The sequence below is a fragment of the Taeniopygia guttata genome, chromosome 2 (genome assembly GCF_048771995.1).
Source record: "Taeniopygia guttata chromosome 2, bTaeGut7.mat, whole genome shotgun sequence".
In the NCBI taxonomy this organism is placed as follows: domain Eukaryota; kingdom Metazoa; phylum Chordata; class Aves; order Passeriformes; family Estrildidae; genus Taeniopygia; species Taeniopygia guttata.
The window spans coordinates 41,551,182-41,568,522 of NC_133026.1; the positions used below are offsets into that span (position 1 = coordinate 41,551,182).

The 17,341-nt window shown below is 37.8% G+C and overlaps 1 protein-coding gene across 4 annotated transcripts in view; it reads left to right on the top strand.

The window, feature by feature from the left end:
- The window catches only part of GPD1L (glycerol-3-phosphate dehydrogenase 1 like), a 39,258-nt gene that overhangs the window by 10,565 nt on the left and 11,352 nt on the right, over nucleotides 1-17,341 (top strand). For 2 of the 4 annotated variants that reach the window (XR_003958595.4, XM_032746747.3), the window contains exons 5-7: nucleotides 215-327; nucleotides 8,964-9,197; nucleotides 9,600-9,706. Coding sequence is in view for 3 of the 4 variants with exons in the window: in XM_032746747.3 (XP_032602638.1) it covers nucleotides 215-327; nucleotides 8,964-9,197; nucleotides 9,600-9,706 (454 nt within the window). In the remaining variant the exon portion in view is untranslated. Of the gene's footprint in view, nucleotides 1-214; nucleotides 328-8,963; nucleotides 9,198-9,599; nucleotides 9,707-10,063; nucleotides 10,612-12,571; nucleotides 15,536-17,341 lie in introns of those variants that run through there. The other 2 variants (XM_002198010.7, XM_032746748.3) reach the window with 2 other exon arrangements.

Genomic DNA, 17,341 nt, shown 5'->3' on the forward strand with positions numbered 1-17,341 from the left:
CAGTGTGTAGAGAATTAATGGAATTTTTATTTAGAACCTGTTGTTGAGCAGACAATAAATTGTGAAAAAGTCCTGAGAACAGGGATGATGTTTAGGATTGAGATAGAACAACCTTATCTTTGTTTTTAGGCATTTTGGCTTGCACAGGAAAGGCTAAATAAGATACAAATAAATTATTCCTTTTTTTTTAGCTTTCCTTTCTCTCTCTCAATAGGCTGCAAAATCTTGGAAAATGGCCTTCTCTTCAAAGAACTCCTGCAGACTCCCAACTTCCGAATAACTGTAGTAGACGATGCAGATGCTGTTGAGCTGTGTGGTGCTCTGAAGGTAAGATTATCAGGCTGGAGGTGATACACAGATGAAATAGTGATCCTTGTAGGGAAAAAAAAAAAAAAAAAAAAAAGAAGTTATTTCCATTAAAAAAAAAAAGTTCATTGTATTTTATATAATATGTAAAACTGCCACATAACATTTCCAGAAGAACCGGAGGGGAAATGAGAGAGCAGCATTTTCTGAGAGCTGGCTTTTAGATCTGTGTCTCACCATCTGCCAGGTTCTCTTTCTACATCTTCCACTTAACTTAGACACAGTCATGAAGCAAGTATTTATTTCATCTAGCTGGCTGGTATATTTCTAAATCTATTTTAGTTCCCTTTTTCTTTTTGCAAGAGTTCGTTCACCAAAAGAAAGGGAGAAGGATGTTGACATTAATGCTTCCTATCTGTTGACAGAATTATCCCCCTCTTCATTGACTGAAGCAATGTGAGCACTCATATTTTATATTTTATGGACATATACTACGTAAGGTTTGTGTGAATAACCACATACAGAAATGACCTGAATAGGAAAAAAGTTATTTTGGACAGTTACTCATCCAAAATTTTTTCATAACGAAATTGATGCCAAGAGGAAGCAAAGACTAACTTAAAGATTGTTTAATGGCTATTTTTTCAGGCTAATTTACAGGCCATTTATGAAGGGGAGGCATTAGTTTTTTGGCACCCTAGCAAACATTACTGTAGCTCACATTATCTGATACCTATCCTGAATAATTTTTGATGGATGTAGTGGTTTAATGATTATTTTGACTTATTTATTTTTTGTGTTTTGAATAATTATTTTGTCTGCCTTTGTTTTGCTGTTGAAATTTTGTGTAAACTAAATTTTTAATTGGCTTGCAAAGCTACCATACTAATCAATGATGTCTTAAGATAAGGTAGCTGGATAGATACAATAGCATTTTTTTGGCATATTAATTTTCTTAATTTCATCTTGACAACTGTCATACTGGAAGACCTGAGAAAGAGGAAATTTCAGTGAGTCTGTGCACTGATGGGATTAGGTTTTTGAGGCAACATGCTTTGGAGTTACTGTATAGATAGAAATTTCTTGAGATGATAGAGTTTGTAATTCAGCTCCACAGCCATTACTTTAAAATGCTCTGGTAATGTGGGAGGTTACCAGAACAGAAATCCCTGTGTATAGACCCTTGAAAAAGTTTTGCAGATTTATTTTTCTTTGAAATATGCTCAGCAGATTTCTGTTTTCTGACTAGCTTAAATTCTTCTCTGATAGAGGAGTTCTGTCCCAGGAGATCTGCACTCAGACAAATCTCCTGAAAGGGCATTAGAGATGAGCACGCCCATCAAACTGGGCAGGTAGTCAGCAGACACTCAAGACTCCACTATAAAGGTCTAAGTCAGGCAAGATACCAATATTTATTTGGAATTGCAATAGAATTTAACTGGATTGTTATTCTTGACCTGAAAACATAATAAGGTGAGATTTTTTGGGATTTTTGTAATCTTGATTTATTGCTCTCTTCTGCTTCATTATTCATCATACATCCTGCAGTCTGAACTGTCTAGTTGTATTTCTGAAAAGGTGTTTATATTCTGTGTGCTTTAGTAATTTCATATTGATTGCAGTATATTTTATTAATTGAGTTGAGATTTCCAGAAAATGCATGGTATAAAGTCTAAACAGAAAGTGAATTAAGGATAGATTAACTGGTTTGAAAGTGCTGTAGACTTCTTGCATAATTAAAAGGCAAAACTGGTATAAAGAGGCATAGACCCATCATTCTAGTATAGGTGATGTCTTTAAACATACAGGTCTGCCTTAATCTAAAAGAAAATATTAATAAAATAGTATTTTTAAAGTATTTTTTCATTTAAAACCCTTTCTAGTTTATCCTAAATATTGTGGTTGCAACATGTAAATAATGTCCTGAGCTGTTTTACTCTCAAAAAATTGAAAAGTTTTATTAAAGCATTGGGAGCATGTCTGGGTCTGAAAGAGTATAAAGAAGCTAAAATTAAACCTATGGATAAGGTTTTATTTCCATAGTGCAAAGCAAAATGCAGAACTCAGATATTAATAATGATTTTTCTTAAAAGCTGTACATATTTTCTATCAGGAGAATTGTTTGCTAAGGGTATCAAGAAGAGCTTTGCTTTTTTGTCATTCATCTGATAGTCTTTGTAATAGAAATTTGAAAAATAGACTTTTTTTTTAAAGAGTAAAATCTAATGTATAGCTTCAGTCAACTGACAGTTTGTTAAACTTAGGAAGTTACTTCAGTAAAAAATAGTAAAAATTAGCTTTCTTTAACTTCCTGGAAGGAGGAAGTTCCAATTTCAGAAGGTGACAGTGTCATGTTGCATGGAGCTATAGGCATGAAAAGAGAGGCCCTGCTCTCTTCCTATAGCAGTGCCAATTTGAAATGTCAGTAGTGGCACTGCAAACTACAGCAAGGAGGACAGGGGTAAACAGGCAAACACGTCATTCCAGACAGTCTTTTTGGATGTGGAAATAATAACACCAATTCCCGTGTTGATATTTAAAGAATGAGAAACAGTACACTATGGAAAACATGTATATTCTTCCAGCTTCTGTACTTTTCTGCAAATATCAGCTTAGGAAAAAGAGACTTTTCTGTTATTACTGGCATAATGGATTAGCTGTTATAAGCCTGTACTCCACCTCACTTTTTATTTCTGCAAGCCTTTCTAAACAGGGAAGTTTTTCAGCATGAGTGGTTGCCTAAAGCTTGGAAAAATACAGAAGGGTAACAAAGAATGCTCTGAGCACAGCTTTCCTGTACAGTGATAATTACAGGTTTGAAATTTGGTTTTGGAAGCCTATTTGAGTTCAGACTGTAATATTAGGTAGTGCAGCTGGGTGATTATGAGAGAACAGGCACTTGATTGCTATTTATATATGGATATGTATGTGGATATGTATAGAATATCCACTTCATTTACTGTATTTAGATTTGTGACAATGGGCTGGTGGAGATATAGTGAAGTGCAGAAATCAGTGCCATGACAAAGCAGTCTTGTGTCAGCTTGGGGACTGGCTGAATAGACTGTGGCAGTGACTTTACAAAATGTGATAGTATTGAGGAGGAGCAGCTTTCTACTGTAACCTGGCTGTTGGAACAAAAAGTGCTTGGCATGTTCTTTGTGAGGGTATTTTTTTTCTTTTGAGGACTGGTGAGCATTTCACATTTTTCTGTTGATCTTTTCTAAGGGTTGAGGACAGAAATTGACAAAGTTGAAATTTGGATAGTTGTTTCAAGGTGCCCAGTTGGCTTTACAGGCAGCATGACTCAAAGCCAGCTACAAGTACACCTGCCATTTACCAGATGATTAATGGGCCTTCCTAGGAAATGCTTAAAGGTTATATCACCTAAAATGTGCAGCTATGCTCACATATGGAGGTGCTGTTGGATACTGATGGATGTGATAGTGCAGAGCAGCATAGACCCAAGGTTATCACCTCAGAGGTGTCCTTGGAGTCCTTACCACGTGTGCCAGTGTCGTGATAGAAGCAGCACAGATGTGAGGCAGGACTGAGCTGGGGTACGAACGTGGCCACATACTTGAGAGGCCATGTAAACACTGGTAGCTGCAATGTCGGGGATAAACCATATCTCAGTTTACCTCACTTACCCAGGGCAACAGTGCAAGGGGTGGCTGAGAGGAGGAGGATTGAGAATCTAACCTCTGGATATGGAAAAACAGCCATTCTCCAGCTGCCTGATGATCAGGATCTGGAGAGTTAAAAACCCTCAAGTGGCAGCAACCAAGGACCAAGACATGTGAGTTACTGTGGGAAGGAGAAGCAGCAGCAGCTTGGGTTGCCTTTCAGGTTGCTTCAGGCTCATCTAAACCTTCCAGCTTCAGCTAAGCCTTAAGTAAAGTAAGAAGTATAGTGAGGATTTATTGTTTACCAGGTTATGTAACTCAGCATTGTTACTTGCAAAGTGTGTTTAGGCAGTCACTGTTGAATAGTCAGTGTAGGTACTCTAAAAGGTGATTGTGAGAGTTTTTTCATTTTTCCTGAGATTAAGTGGAAATTAAATTCAAGTTCACCAGGAGCAAGCAAACAGTTTATACTTAACCTCTCTGAGAGTCCTGCTGGTACTGTCTTTGATTTTTTGAGTCTTTTCATTTGACCTCTTCTCAGCCATCAGGGGAAGCAATGAGTTTCTCCAAGTTCATGTGTAAACAGAGGGAAAGCAGGCTATGCTGAGCTGTGACACTGCCACAAGGAAGGTAAAATAATATTTCTGCTTAGTTCTTTTATTGACCCATTTAATTATGGGGAAAATGGTTGCCTCAGAAATGACTGCTGAAGCTGTCTTCATGAGCACTCCACAAACATTCTGTACACTGGATATTGGATACTTCTTAGGCATGACTCTATAGGAGAACAATCTGTCAGCAAAGTCTGCAGACTTGTCCTTGTTTTCTTGGTCATCTGTTGACCTTGCATTTGTGACGTCTTGCATATTTGCAGAAGGTTGTGTGCAAGTGAAGGACACATTCTCTCATTTGTTCTGACGCATACTGTGAGTATCAGCATTTCTTTTCTGGAGCATAGCTTCACTATCCTAGTGAAAAAAATAACTAAATCCATTCCATGTTCATGTTCTAGAATGACTAGGACTAGGACTAACACCAGCTTCAGGATACCAGAACAGCTGGTCTGTTAGGGTAAAGTACTTTAGTAGCTTAAAACCACACTGTGAATCATGTTACAGGATGTGTGCTTTCATGCAAAAAGCTGTTAATGCCAAGATAGGGGAAGTGTGTTTGCTTAAGCGTGTAGCGATTTTGAGAGCTCTGAATGCCTCAGGCCAAGAGGAATATTGTGTTGCAGTCCTTTTGGTGTTGACAGTATCTTTGAACCTGTGGAGCATGTTTGTCAGTAGGCACTTGTTTATGGGCTCTCAGACTCCCATGTGTGCATGCAGATACAGTCACATGAGTTTCTAATCTCATGAAAATGTGGACTCTCTCCTCTTGCACAAATATATACCCACTGCATCTGTGGGAATTCCTGTAACTTCATGCAGTGGTTTAATCCCAGCTGGCAACTACGTATCACACAGCTGTTCACTCAGGAGAATGAGTGTACAATAAGTAAAACTCATGGGCTGAAATACAAGCAGTTTAATAATTAAAATAAAGGAAAATACAATAACAAGAACAGCAGTAGTAATAGTAATTGTAGTGAAGGACAGAGTGAAAACCCAAGAAGAGCAAGTGATGCACACTACGGTTGCTCACTACCCACTAACCAATGCCCAGCCTTTCCCCAGGCAGCAATTGATGGCTCCCAGCCAACTGCTTCCAGTTTATATTGAAACATAAAGTTTAAGGAATTTGGAGATTTTAGAGGAGCTAAGATTTTAGTTAGAGATAAGCCTTACTAGAGTTAATTAAAATAAATTAGTAGGCCTTGATGAAATTAAGAGTTAGTAGTTAACTGATAATTGATTGCTTGTCAGCACAATGTTTAGTTAGCTGGGTTTATAATGAAGAATATAGAAACTGACAAATATCTTTTAGGAACGTAAGACAATTGTGGGCCTCCTCTGTTCTGAAACCAATTTCAGACAAGGAATGGGAGTTCTACCAAGAGTTCATTTGTCACATTTGCATTGAAAAGGTAGAAGGGTCAGAACGAGGAAGACATCATTTACGTCCTCATTTTGGGACCCCTCCCCATGAAAGGGACCACTGACCCATTTCAAGGAACAAACTACACATGCTTAATAGCTTTTGAAGTGATTAGCATACAAAGCGAGGAATGGGATGTACCAAAATTTTGAACATGCATTTGTATTTTGGGTATTCAATACTTGTATGTATAAAAAGGCTCTGTAATCACTTGAAAGGCACAGTGTGTATTTGGGAGCTATCTCACATGCTGCCCGGCGTCGCAATAAACATACACTTTCTAATTTTAAACTGTTAGAGAGCTTTTGTCTGTCATAGTTGGGTATTGGTACTAGATCAATATCCATATTTCTTTATTAATTCAATATACTGGACATGGCATTCTATGGTATGGAGTATCCCTTTGGCCAGTTCAGATCAGCTCTCCTGGCTATGTTGCCCCCTCCTCAGACTCTTGTTCACCTCCTCACTGGCAGAGCATGAAACACTAAAAATTTCCTTTCTTAAAGTAAGCACTGTTTAGCAAACCACCAAAACACTAGTGTGTTATCAACATTGAACTCAAACCACAGCACTGTACCAGCTACTAAGAAGGAAGTTAGCTGAAACCAGGACACTTCAGGTGTAGTCTTTGTCAGTGGCAGCATTCAAAATCAACCATATGAAATACAGAAAGATGTTTTTGCCAGGTCAGTCACCCTTCCTGCCTCATGTACTTCTCAGAAGATCACAATAGTGATAGTGCCACTAGGCCCTTGTGTGTCAATTTGTGTTCTGCTTGTGCATCTTCCTGAAATAAGCTCAGCTTAGTGCCTACAGCTAGAGATTTCAAGTAACAAACTGTCTGCTTTGGGACAGCAAACAGTCCTCTTGTTTGGGACTGAAGGGTAACTGAGTTGTAAGTTTTGGGAGATTTTTTGTCATTGTTTTTAAAGGGGTAGCTCATCTTTGAGTAAGATATAATAGTAATGATATAATTAGTTCTCTGCAGTGTATTAGGTACAAGACAGTTGTCAGAGACTCTTGAAGGATTTACATAAAACCAGATGGTAGACCTTGTAAATTAAGAGTTGTGGCTTGAGGGGTATGTATGCCAGGATATAAGAGTCTCCTAGGCGTGGGTGTGTGTTCTAGAGCATAATCCGTTGTCTTGTTTCCTCATTATTTGCAAACTGTGTAAGGACATACAATGGGAACATTGTACAGACAAGGAGCTCAGTGTTTTAGAGTTGGACTCACAACTTCCCTTGTTCCCTAGCCCATTTCCTCAGACATAACTAGTTTTGGTACAACTTACTTAAAAGAGTATTTCTGTTGCTCCGAAGACAAACACTGCAGAAGGTACAAATAGACAACAAAATACCGTAGGCCAAATCGTATTGTAAATTATGATTAAGTAGACTGCTTCAAAGTGGAAAGTCAAACTGTACAAAGCTGGAGGGAAGGGGAAACTTTAGTATGGGAGTGTTCAAGAAGTGTATGGAAAAAGCCCAAAGGTTGTTCAGTCATGTTTGTGTTTTTAGCTGAGTGATAAATACTTACAGATTAGACATACATGTAAAATCCATTTGAATGGGTTATCCCATCTGAAAACTTCTTAAATATCTGTTTGACTTCCTCTTGCTTTGGCATCAAATGAAAAAATACTACATGTTGCTCTCTAAGAGGTGTCTGATGAAAATGTACCTTGGCTGAATCACCAAAGCCAAGATCTAAGCCAAGATGATTTAAATGACCAAATTTTAAAGTTGACTGTCTTGGGCTGCTTCAGGTCTAATGTTGGGATATCTGTCTGCAATTTTTAGGATCACCTTTAGACCTTAGCTAGCTGCTCAAATAGCAATGACAGATTCTCTAGCCACATGTGATTAGAGTCACCTAGCCGTGACTGGCCACACAGCTCTGCAGCTGCCTGGCATTTGTGGTGCTTACAGTCCAAAACCAAACCAGCTGTTAATCAGTGGTTGTTTTCAGTAACATCTTCTGGTTATTGTTCTCTCTTCATCAACAGATAAAGTTGTTTTTTTTTTTTTCTCCTGCATCAAGTGCTACTTTAAGAATCATAATGTTGGTTCTCCTGTGCATTCTATTGAGATGACTGATGCTACTGTTGCATTCAGGAAGATATTACCATTCATTACTTCCTTGCTTGCTTTATATATGTGTCAGAATGCCATATTTTTTTGGAGGGTTTTGGTAGAGTTTGTTGTGTTAGATGGATTTTTTAGTGGGGATAGTGGAACCATGGCTAGTGTCTGCTCTGACTCTGAAGCCAGAAAATAGTTTTTATAGTCACTTCACTTAAATGTGTCTCATCAATGTCTATGTTCTGTAACCGAAACAGGGACCATGTAGCTGAATGTTAACAGCACGTTCTTTGTAGAAGGTTGTCACCAGGTCTAAGGAAAAAGCAAACTTTTTTTTTGCTCAGGGAAGTCTTCCTGTGTCATGAACCTTTTGGAAATCCTTTATTAACTGTTATGGTTATAGAAACTGCATACTTAAAAGGGTTGGGTACTATTGGCTTGGCTGAATTTGGTTCCTTAGCATGTCATCATAGAAGTCATTAAATGCTTTTTAGCTGTACTATTGCTTTAATTGTTAAGAAAGTCTGGATAAAGGGACTATAGGATGTCAATCTAACTTCACCCGTACCTCAGGGCAGGAGTAGCTCAATCTAGCTAAAACCTTTTTTGGGTGTAGTGCAACCTGTTTATTCTTAAAGATGTTCAATAGTAATAGCTCCACAGCCTCAGGGGCAATTTGTATCAGAGCTTTAACTATGCTCTTATCCTTGGAAATGTTTTTATCCTTGGAAATGTTTTGCCTTTTTTTTTTTTTATTTTTTTTTAGGTTATCCCATAGATATCAAAATGGCCAAACCAAAATAACCCAAACTAACAACCTAGTCTTTCAGTAGTAAGGTGTTTGCCATTCTTTAGGACATCTGTAAGCAGTAATTGAGTAATTTCTTATTTCTGTTCCTAATAGAATGTAGTAGCAGTAGGAGCTGGTTTCTGTGATGGCCTTTGCTACGGTGACAATACAAAAGCTGCTGTTATTCGCCTTGGCCTCATGGAGATGATCGCCTTTGCCAAATTTTTTTGCAAAGGACAGGTTTCTACTGCCACTTTCTTGGAGAGCTGTGGCATTGCTGATCTCATCACAACGTGTTACGGTGGCCGGAATCGACGTGTAGCAGAAGCATTCGTTAAAACTGGAAAGGTATCTAATTCACGGGGTGAAATCTGTTCCTATAATACTGCCACTCCTCATTTGCTGGAGTAACAGTAGAGTTATCTGAGTCATGGTAGCTCACTGAATGGGCACCCTTCTCTTTCCTCTTGTTTTCTGAGTCGGTTGGCTGGAATGAGTGTAAAGGTATTAAAAGGTGGGCGGGTGGTGATTTAAATAAAAAAGCTTGAGAGACAAGACATCCTGTGAGATGCAAATTTAAGAATACTTACAAACAAGAACAGAATATTCTATATTCTCACTCAAGATTACTTTTGAAAAATAAGAAAAACCTCTCAGTAACTTTTTTTTTTCCATCCATTATGTTGTCAGGCTTCTGAAAAGTTTATCATAACTCTCCTTTGCTTTCTTTTTTTTCCCTCCGCTGCTTAGTCTATTGAAGAATTAGAGAAAGAAATGTTGAATGGTCAGAAACTCCAAGGACCACAGACTTCTGCAGAAGTGCATAACATCCTGAAGCAGAAAGGAATGCTGGACAAGTGAGTAAGAACAGATAAAACGATTTCCACATGCCCCTTTTTTATCTCCATAATTATTTCTGCATATTTGGTTTTGATATCTTCATAAAAGTAATAGCCAGAAAGAAAATCACTGTAATAACAGTAGATTAGAAGTTAAAATCAAAAAGAGAAGTGAATAGAATCTGAAAATAATACTGGTGTAGATAGAGCTGTTAGTATGACATTAAATTTGTGAGTGCCCTTCTGTTTGAAGACTGTATTGTTGCCTTCTGCTACTACAGTGTTTTAATATATGAAAAGAAAAAAAATGCATGAAAGTAGAAGTAGAGCTTTCTAAAGAGACTGTGAAAGTCGCTACATCTCATTTCGTTGTAGGAAGTTCATTACTTACCTCCAAGGAGAGGAGCTTGGTGATCATCTGTATAGATTGACTGCCTCCACCACTTGGATTCTAGCTTAGATACTGCAGTTCTCCTTCTTAATGTGACTTCCAGTTTGCTGTAGGATAAAACCTCCCATCTGCCTCTGTAGGTCAGGGTGTTTTTTTGTGGTATGATATTAAGCAGATTGTCCTGGCTTGGTTCACTTGTATTCGAGTCAGACCATGAATGATTCCTATAGCCACACACACAGTTGTCTCCTTATGAGATTAAGGGATACATTTATCTGTTCCTGTTTGTAAAAGAGGAAAAATCAGAAATTTAAAAATTGCCAATTGAAAGACCAACCCTCGTTACTTCTTTTTTTCAAAAGCATTTTTAAAGTCTAGTTTTAATGGATCAGCTGCATTAAATTATTAATGTTTTAATATTATCTTTGGCTGTAAGGTATCTAAGTCTTAATTAAGTAATTAAGCTAACTGCAGAAAAAAAAAATTAAAGTGTTGGCTTCATTCTTTACTGTTTATGATTCCCTAAATGAAACAGGATGCTGTGTTTGAGTGTTGTTTTGTATCCTGTTCTATCTTACAACAAATTGAGGTCATTATAGGTAATTTTGGGTCGTGTTTTTAATAAAAGACATGAAAACAGTGTTGCTGATTTCCTTTTGTTATGCCAACATATATATGTCAGTTCTTCATTAAAGGTCTCATTCAACAAGACTTTAGAAAGCAATTTTCAAAGTGTTTTTCAAGAACTACTGCTTTAAAACATAAAACACAGTGGAGAACCATGGTTTCAAAGTGAAGAGGTAAAATCTCATAAGAGTAGAATTTAATATTCTGGTCCTAAAAAACTATTCCCAAGGCTATGTAGAAGTGTGCAAAAGTCAAAGTTCAGAAGAGCCTTTGGTAGCAGGGTTGATGCCTGTTGATATTCGTGGTACAATTACTTTTTTTCAACAGTTGTAGTCCTTGCTGTCTTGATGTGCTCAGGCGTAAGATGCATTTGGAGTTTGTTGGCCCTGAACCTGCAGTCAGGTTTCTCCATGTGAAGTGTGGCAGACTTGTGCACAGTGATGATCTCTGGGATAAGCAGCAGGACTTAGATATCAGGTTGTGGTTTGTAGTAGTGGTGGTTTTTTGCTGAGAACTGCCTAAAGTAACTGTAAGTACTGTACCTAAACCTGTGGGAAACCTGCTTTTGCTTCAGAAGATTCACCTGTTTTGTGGCCACCTCTCACACGGTCATAGCAAATTTTGTTAGTGCCTACATGTGAACTTCTATGGCAACAGCAAATATAACCCCCCTTCAGCCCAGTACATCATGCAAAGTGAGTGGTTAGTGAGGTTTGTTAAGAAATGCAGAAGTCATTGTGTAAATTTTTTCTGCAGATTTCCTAGTAAGGGTTTTGCAATGTGAGCAGTTTAGCATTGGATTTGAGAGAGCAGCTATGTGGCTACATGATAATTTTTTTTTCCATCAATGAAGTAGAAACAGAACTCAAGTCAGTTTAGTTTGGGGCGATGTACTGATGATAGCAGCATTACTGCAATGTAATACGTGATAGCAGAATGCATAGGCCATCATACATGGTGTTCAGTGCTGCTCAACACTGAAATGGGCTTTAGAGATAAAGCTTTAGAGTGATTGGTGGGAGACATTTCCTAAGGAGAAGGTCCTAGTCCACATGTGTTCTGAATCACGCAGAAATTAACTATTTCACCATGTCCCTTATTTTTTATTTCCATTGGTTAAAATTCATCAATATAAAAAGCCATGCTGAAGTGGTATATGGTACTTGATGAGCAGATCAATCCCTAAAATTTACCAGGCTTTGTATGAAAATTTAACTTGTCTGGCTTTTACTGTCTGGGATGGACAAAAAGCAAATAGAAATTTCTGTAAAGCGTCTTAGTTGTAATAAACCTTCAGATTATCAGAGAAGCCTGAATAATTTGGAAGTTGTTGGAGATGTGGCCAATCTAAAAAAAAAGAAGAAAGTACATGTGGAATTTTGTATTTCAAAATTCCAGGTTTAATTTTCAGTTTTTATTAAAAACTTGACCTCCAATGTCTTCCTGGGTCTTTTTTTGTCACATTCTGTATTAAAAGTTATTGCTGAAAAGTACTGCATAACGGATGTGCCAGTCATTCTCTTTAACCACAGATGGGTACTGCTGTAAGAACAGCCAGGAAAAATGTTTTAAATTTATTTTTTAAATCACTTTATGGTTGTGCCATACATAATGAATGTCTCAGGCTCCATTATAGCTAGCTAGGCTTCTGAGAGTCATTCTATTTCAGAGATATATGAAGGTTCTGTAGTTTTGCCCTGCTTTTAAGCCCAGCATTTACACCTGACAAACAGAAAAAATAAATAATTTTTTCCACCTCTCCCTTTTCCCCCTCCCTCTCCTCACCCCTTTATATTTATTTCATTTAAGAAAATGTTACAGAATAAATTTACGCTGTGTTCACTTTCCCCACCCTCTTTCCTCAGGTTTCCACTCTTCACAGCTGTGTATCAAATTTGCTATGAAGGGAGACCTGTTAAAGAGATAATATCCTGCCTTCAAAATCATCCAGAGCACATGTAAAATCCATCAGGCTGTTGTACTAATGCAGCTTTCTGCCTTTCGAATTCGTGTCTGGGTTCAAGTGGATGTAGCTGTCATTGAGCTTTGTTCAAAGCTGCTCTTAGGCAACAGGAACAACGTGAATGTCTCTGAGCGGGTATTGGTGTTGTTCCCCAGCCTGGTTTGGCACAGCACGCGGTGTTGGCTTGGTCATTGTCCTTTTCCTGGCTAACATGCAACTCTTCTAAGATACACAATACAATAGTTGCACTACATGCCTGGTGTATCTATACATACACAAGTGTACTTTGAGTTTGCTCCTACACCATGAAACACAATGCTCTGTTGTCTCTTATTAAAGCCTAGTCCAAAATCCGCTGGCACTCTGGGAAGAATTCCAGTGGTTTTGATCTGAGGCTGAATCAAGTGTGTAATCTTGAAATACTAGTAATCTGTTAGAACTTTGTTTTATTCTGTATGCACAATTAAATATTAACATTTTGCATGCTTATGACTATATTAATTTAAGCAATGTTAATGCAAAACAAGTTGTAGCAGTTTTTTGGGGGGCTACAGGAATATTTCAATGAACTCTAGTGAAGAATATTTTGATTTTTGAAAGTTGCTGAAATTGTCAAGCTACTTTGAAACCAATTTCTAAGTGAATTTAAAGTTTTTAATTACACTGTTTTAAAGGGTATATTCTAGAGGGGGATCACTGCCTCCCCTTCTGTTTTTTAATCCTTGCATTTTTGTATTTCTCCATTTCTCCCTTACTATTCCTCTTTGTTAGGCTCTTCTAGAATCCAGTTCTCCAAAGCAAGCCAGAGATGTTGACCTGGGGGTTCTGAACCCTAGAGCCTACAGTTCATTTTATTGTTTTACCTGTGGTTGTTCTTCACTGCTATTGTTGGTTGGATGATGAAGAATAGCCTTGGGTATCCACTGCTCCAAGTTGTTCTGCTGTGTTTTTAGCTTAGCTGCTTAGTGTTGGGCTCCACACAAGACTCCAAGGAATGTCAGGGGAATTCCCTGGTACAACACAGCTTGTGTTGTCAGAAGGGTTGTGTGCCAGTATGATGACTGCATTAATTTTAGTGCCTGCCAGTCACTGGCACGTCCCCACTGGGCTGTAGTCCTGATCCAGCCTTCCCAGCTCTGGAGTTACTCTTTCACTGGACAAAACTTCTATGGGTGCTGAAGCAAATCCTTTACAACTAATCTCCCAGAAAACTTGTCAAAGGCATCCATCTCTCTCATTCTCCAGGGATCTCAATTAGGTTTTTTTCAGGAACCCTTGTTTTATGAGGGAGGTTAATTTTATTTGTTACTGGAAAATTTGTGATTTTATGAAGTTTAAGGGGGGGACATTGGTTTGGTTGGTCCTTTTAGATTTTTTTTAAGATTGATGCAAGAGAAGATAGATATGTAAAATCTGTTTTGCTTTTTTTGTATACTAAAGTGTGGGGTTTTTTTTGGTAAAATATATGCTAGGCACATTAAGAGTGGACTCCTTCCATCTGGGAGACAAGGCTTGGCATTAGAATTTATAGAACAAGACTGCCCATCTGCTCTGAATATCCATGCCTAACATCTGAGCAGTATCAGAATTGTTGTTCACTGTTCTGAGGGGTGGTTTTAGACCAGAAAACATGAGTACTCACCCATCCTGAAACTTTAGGCTGTCATTCAAAATTTGCTAAAGCAAAGAGGATGCCTGAGAGTAATTGTCATATTTACATAGCCTGGATTACTCTGAAATAATGAAGCTTGGGGCAACTTCCCCAACTGTAGACAGGAAGACCCTTCCACTTAGGGATACCATTTTTTTGTGCTCCTGTATTTTGAATTAATATTTGGAAGATCTCATTAATGTCCCTCAAATATTCAGGGATGTGAAAAGTTATTTTGCCTTACTTCTGATTTAGTGCTAAACACTAGAGATGGCTGGAAGTTAAGTGACATCAGACATTTTTGGCAGTTGGGAACATCACTGATAGAGCTGACTTGGAGCAAGCACTCTGCATAGATGTTTAAGAAGATATTTTAAGGTTGGAAGCACTGTTATGCTAACGCACACATGGAGCATAGACTCCTCATTACTGTGTAACTTCCAGTGTGTTTGCTTATGCTTTGTTTTTTTTTCTGGTTTTTTAATACCCAATTGGTGGCTTTTGCTTTGTATGTGTACATATACATTATATATATAAACTTTTTTTTTTTACATGCAGTATCTAGGACAGCAGCATTTTGTAAGATACATAAAGGGCTATATGAGCTAAATGTGGTAAATTAATATATATTTTTAAATTATTTCTTTATTATTCCAATACTACTTCTATCACTGAAAGTCTCAAATCTTAATTGTTCTTGTTTTGTAGAGAAGCTTATATTCTAAGGCAAATCCAGAGAAAAGGTTTTTATGGAATTCTTTCCTCCAGTCTGTTACAATATTCTTTTTTTTCAGACAAAAAATGAGGTTTAAGTCACTAAAATAGTTTATTTAAATTTCTGTTGATAGTTCACTATTTGCATTTGCTTTTCAGTGCTGGAGAACACTCAGCTTGGCACTATGTGTTTTTTCCCCCACTAATATTTACTGTTCATTAAAAGACTGTGACATGGTACTGGAACTGAATGAGCCTGCTCTGCAAACACTCTGTTTTGCCTAGTACTCTGATAGTTTTACTGAAATCATTAACCCTTGTGTAAGGGAGTCATAAATTTGTAACTAATTCTTGGTTTATGAACTTAAATGCTAAGGAAGACATTACATTCTAATGATACTTACTCGACTTGCCCTCATCATATGTACTGATTTTGTTTAGAAATGCTGAATGTATACCTGTTTGAAGAGTTAGTACAAATAAACATTTTTGTCTTGGGAATCATTTTGGTTTCTGTTGTCTCATTTTACAATTAATATTTTTTTCACTTAATGGAATGTAGGTTTTTCTGGTTGTGGTATGTAATGATAGCATATATGAGATTGCTATGCAAGAACATAAATTTTAAAAAGAGCCATTTGATGTCCAGATGTCATCATTTTCTTTCTTTCCATTAGTGATACTACTGTGTTGTTTTTGACTTTTGAAAACAAGTTTTTGTCCTCAGTCCCCTTCAGTTGCTGTGGGAGCCACTGGAGGGCACTGGTTGGTAATGGCTGATTCCACCCGATCTGGAGTTACTCTTCTGACCATTTCTGAATTTCCCGAGGTTCCTGTATGACTGCACCTGTCTTATAGTGTCTTCCTTGTATTTAGAAGATGGATGTGTTGTAGATCCTCTGGAATTGAGGGAAGGAGTTTGGTTTAAAACTCACAACATATTATAACCTCCACCCAAGGCACCTGTCATCGTAGACCCTCCTAAGTATAGGGCAAGGGCCACTACCTCAGCTGTTGGACAGTATGGTCAGTGAGATGTTTCAGTATCACTGTACTGTGTACCCAGCAATGTTTGTTTCTGTTGGATGTTGAAGTTGAAAGACTTTGGGAAGTAACAAGAGCACATTGTGCTCAGTTTTGTCAGTTTGTACATTAGCCAAAGGGGTGGGAGGTGTCACAAGTGTTTATCCAGAGAAAGAAAGGTCTGCTACTTAGTGTGAGACATCATACTGTAAAACAAGTATGGTTTTCTTGGTGACCAGAATGATGCATTGTCTACTGAAAGCCTCAGAGCAGTTAATAAATTGAGAGCAATGTCTTAATCCATCATTTACACATAGGGATACTGAGAGGAGTAAAGATGGTTGCCTAGCAAATCTGTGCCTGGTTGCATATTATTTCTAATTTTAAGATGGATTTTTAGCCATTAGGTCATTTCTTGTGGTACTTCTACCTCAAAATTATATTTATTTTAAGAGTGCATGAAATCAATCAATAGAATAAAATATGTAAGTATCTCAAACATACCATCCAAAAGGGCTTAAATTCTAATTAGCCTGAGTCAACAGCAAAGTAAAAACCCATCACAAGAGAATTAGGATGGACACCTTTGTTTTATGTATCTTCTGAAGGGGTGGTGTTTTCTCACTAAATCAGTGCAAACAGGCTGGGTGTCTCTCATTGTCTGACTGCAAACACCCAGGCTGTACAAGAAACAGGTCAGACAAGAAGTCAGTGTCCAGTGGCCTGTACTGATAGTTCTTCATAATACTCCCAACCTGTATTTCGTTTTAAGCCTGGAGTCATGTGAATGAATTGCATAGATATCACAGCAGTGAAAGTGGATAATGCTGAAATAAAATGTCCAGGAACATGTGGCACGTCATATCATTAGAAATCGTAAAACTGTTTCATTTCTGCCTGTCTCCTGGCTACATGGATTTTTCTCCTGTGATTTGCCATGAGCTGATAGAAATCTGAGCACTAAAAGGTAACACTTCCATTTTGAATAATGGATGAGAAGAGCAGCTGCCTTCAATCCCAGCATGTGCAAAGGAGAGGTGTTTGGCATTCAGGTTAAGTGAAACATGGTTCGCTTTCAGTCTGTTCTAACTTGATTTTAGAGGCCTGCTTTGGGTAAGGACTTTGAGATATTCTTGATCTGTCAGTCTAATCCTGCTCTTACTGAAAACAATTCCAGAACTAGATTTTAAGAGGAGAACAATAGGGTGAGACGCAGCATAATGGTATTTCTGTCAGAGTTCCCCATGTCTAAGTTGAATTTATGTATTTGTTATATTTACCTGT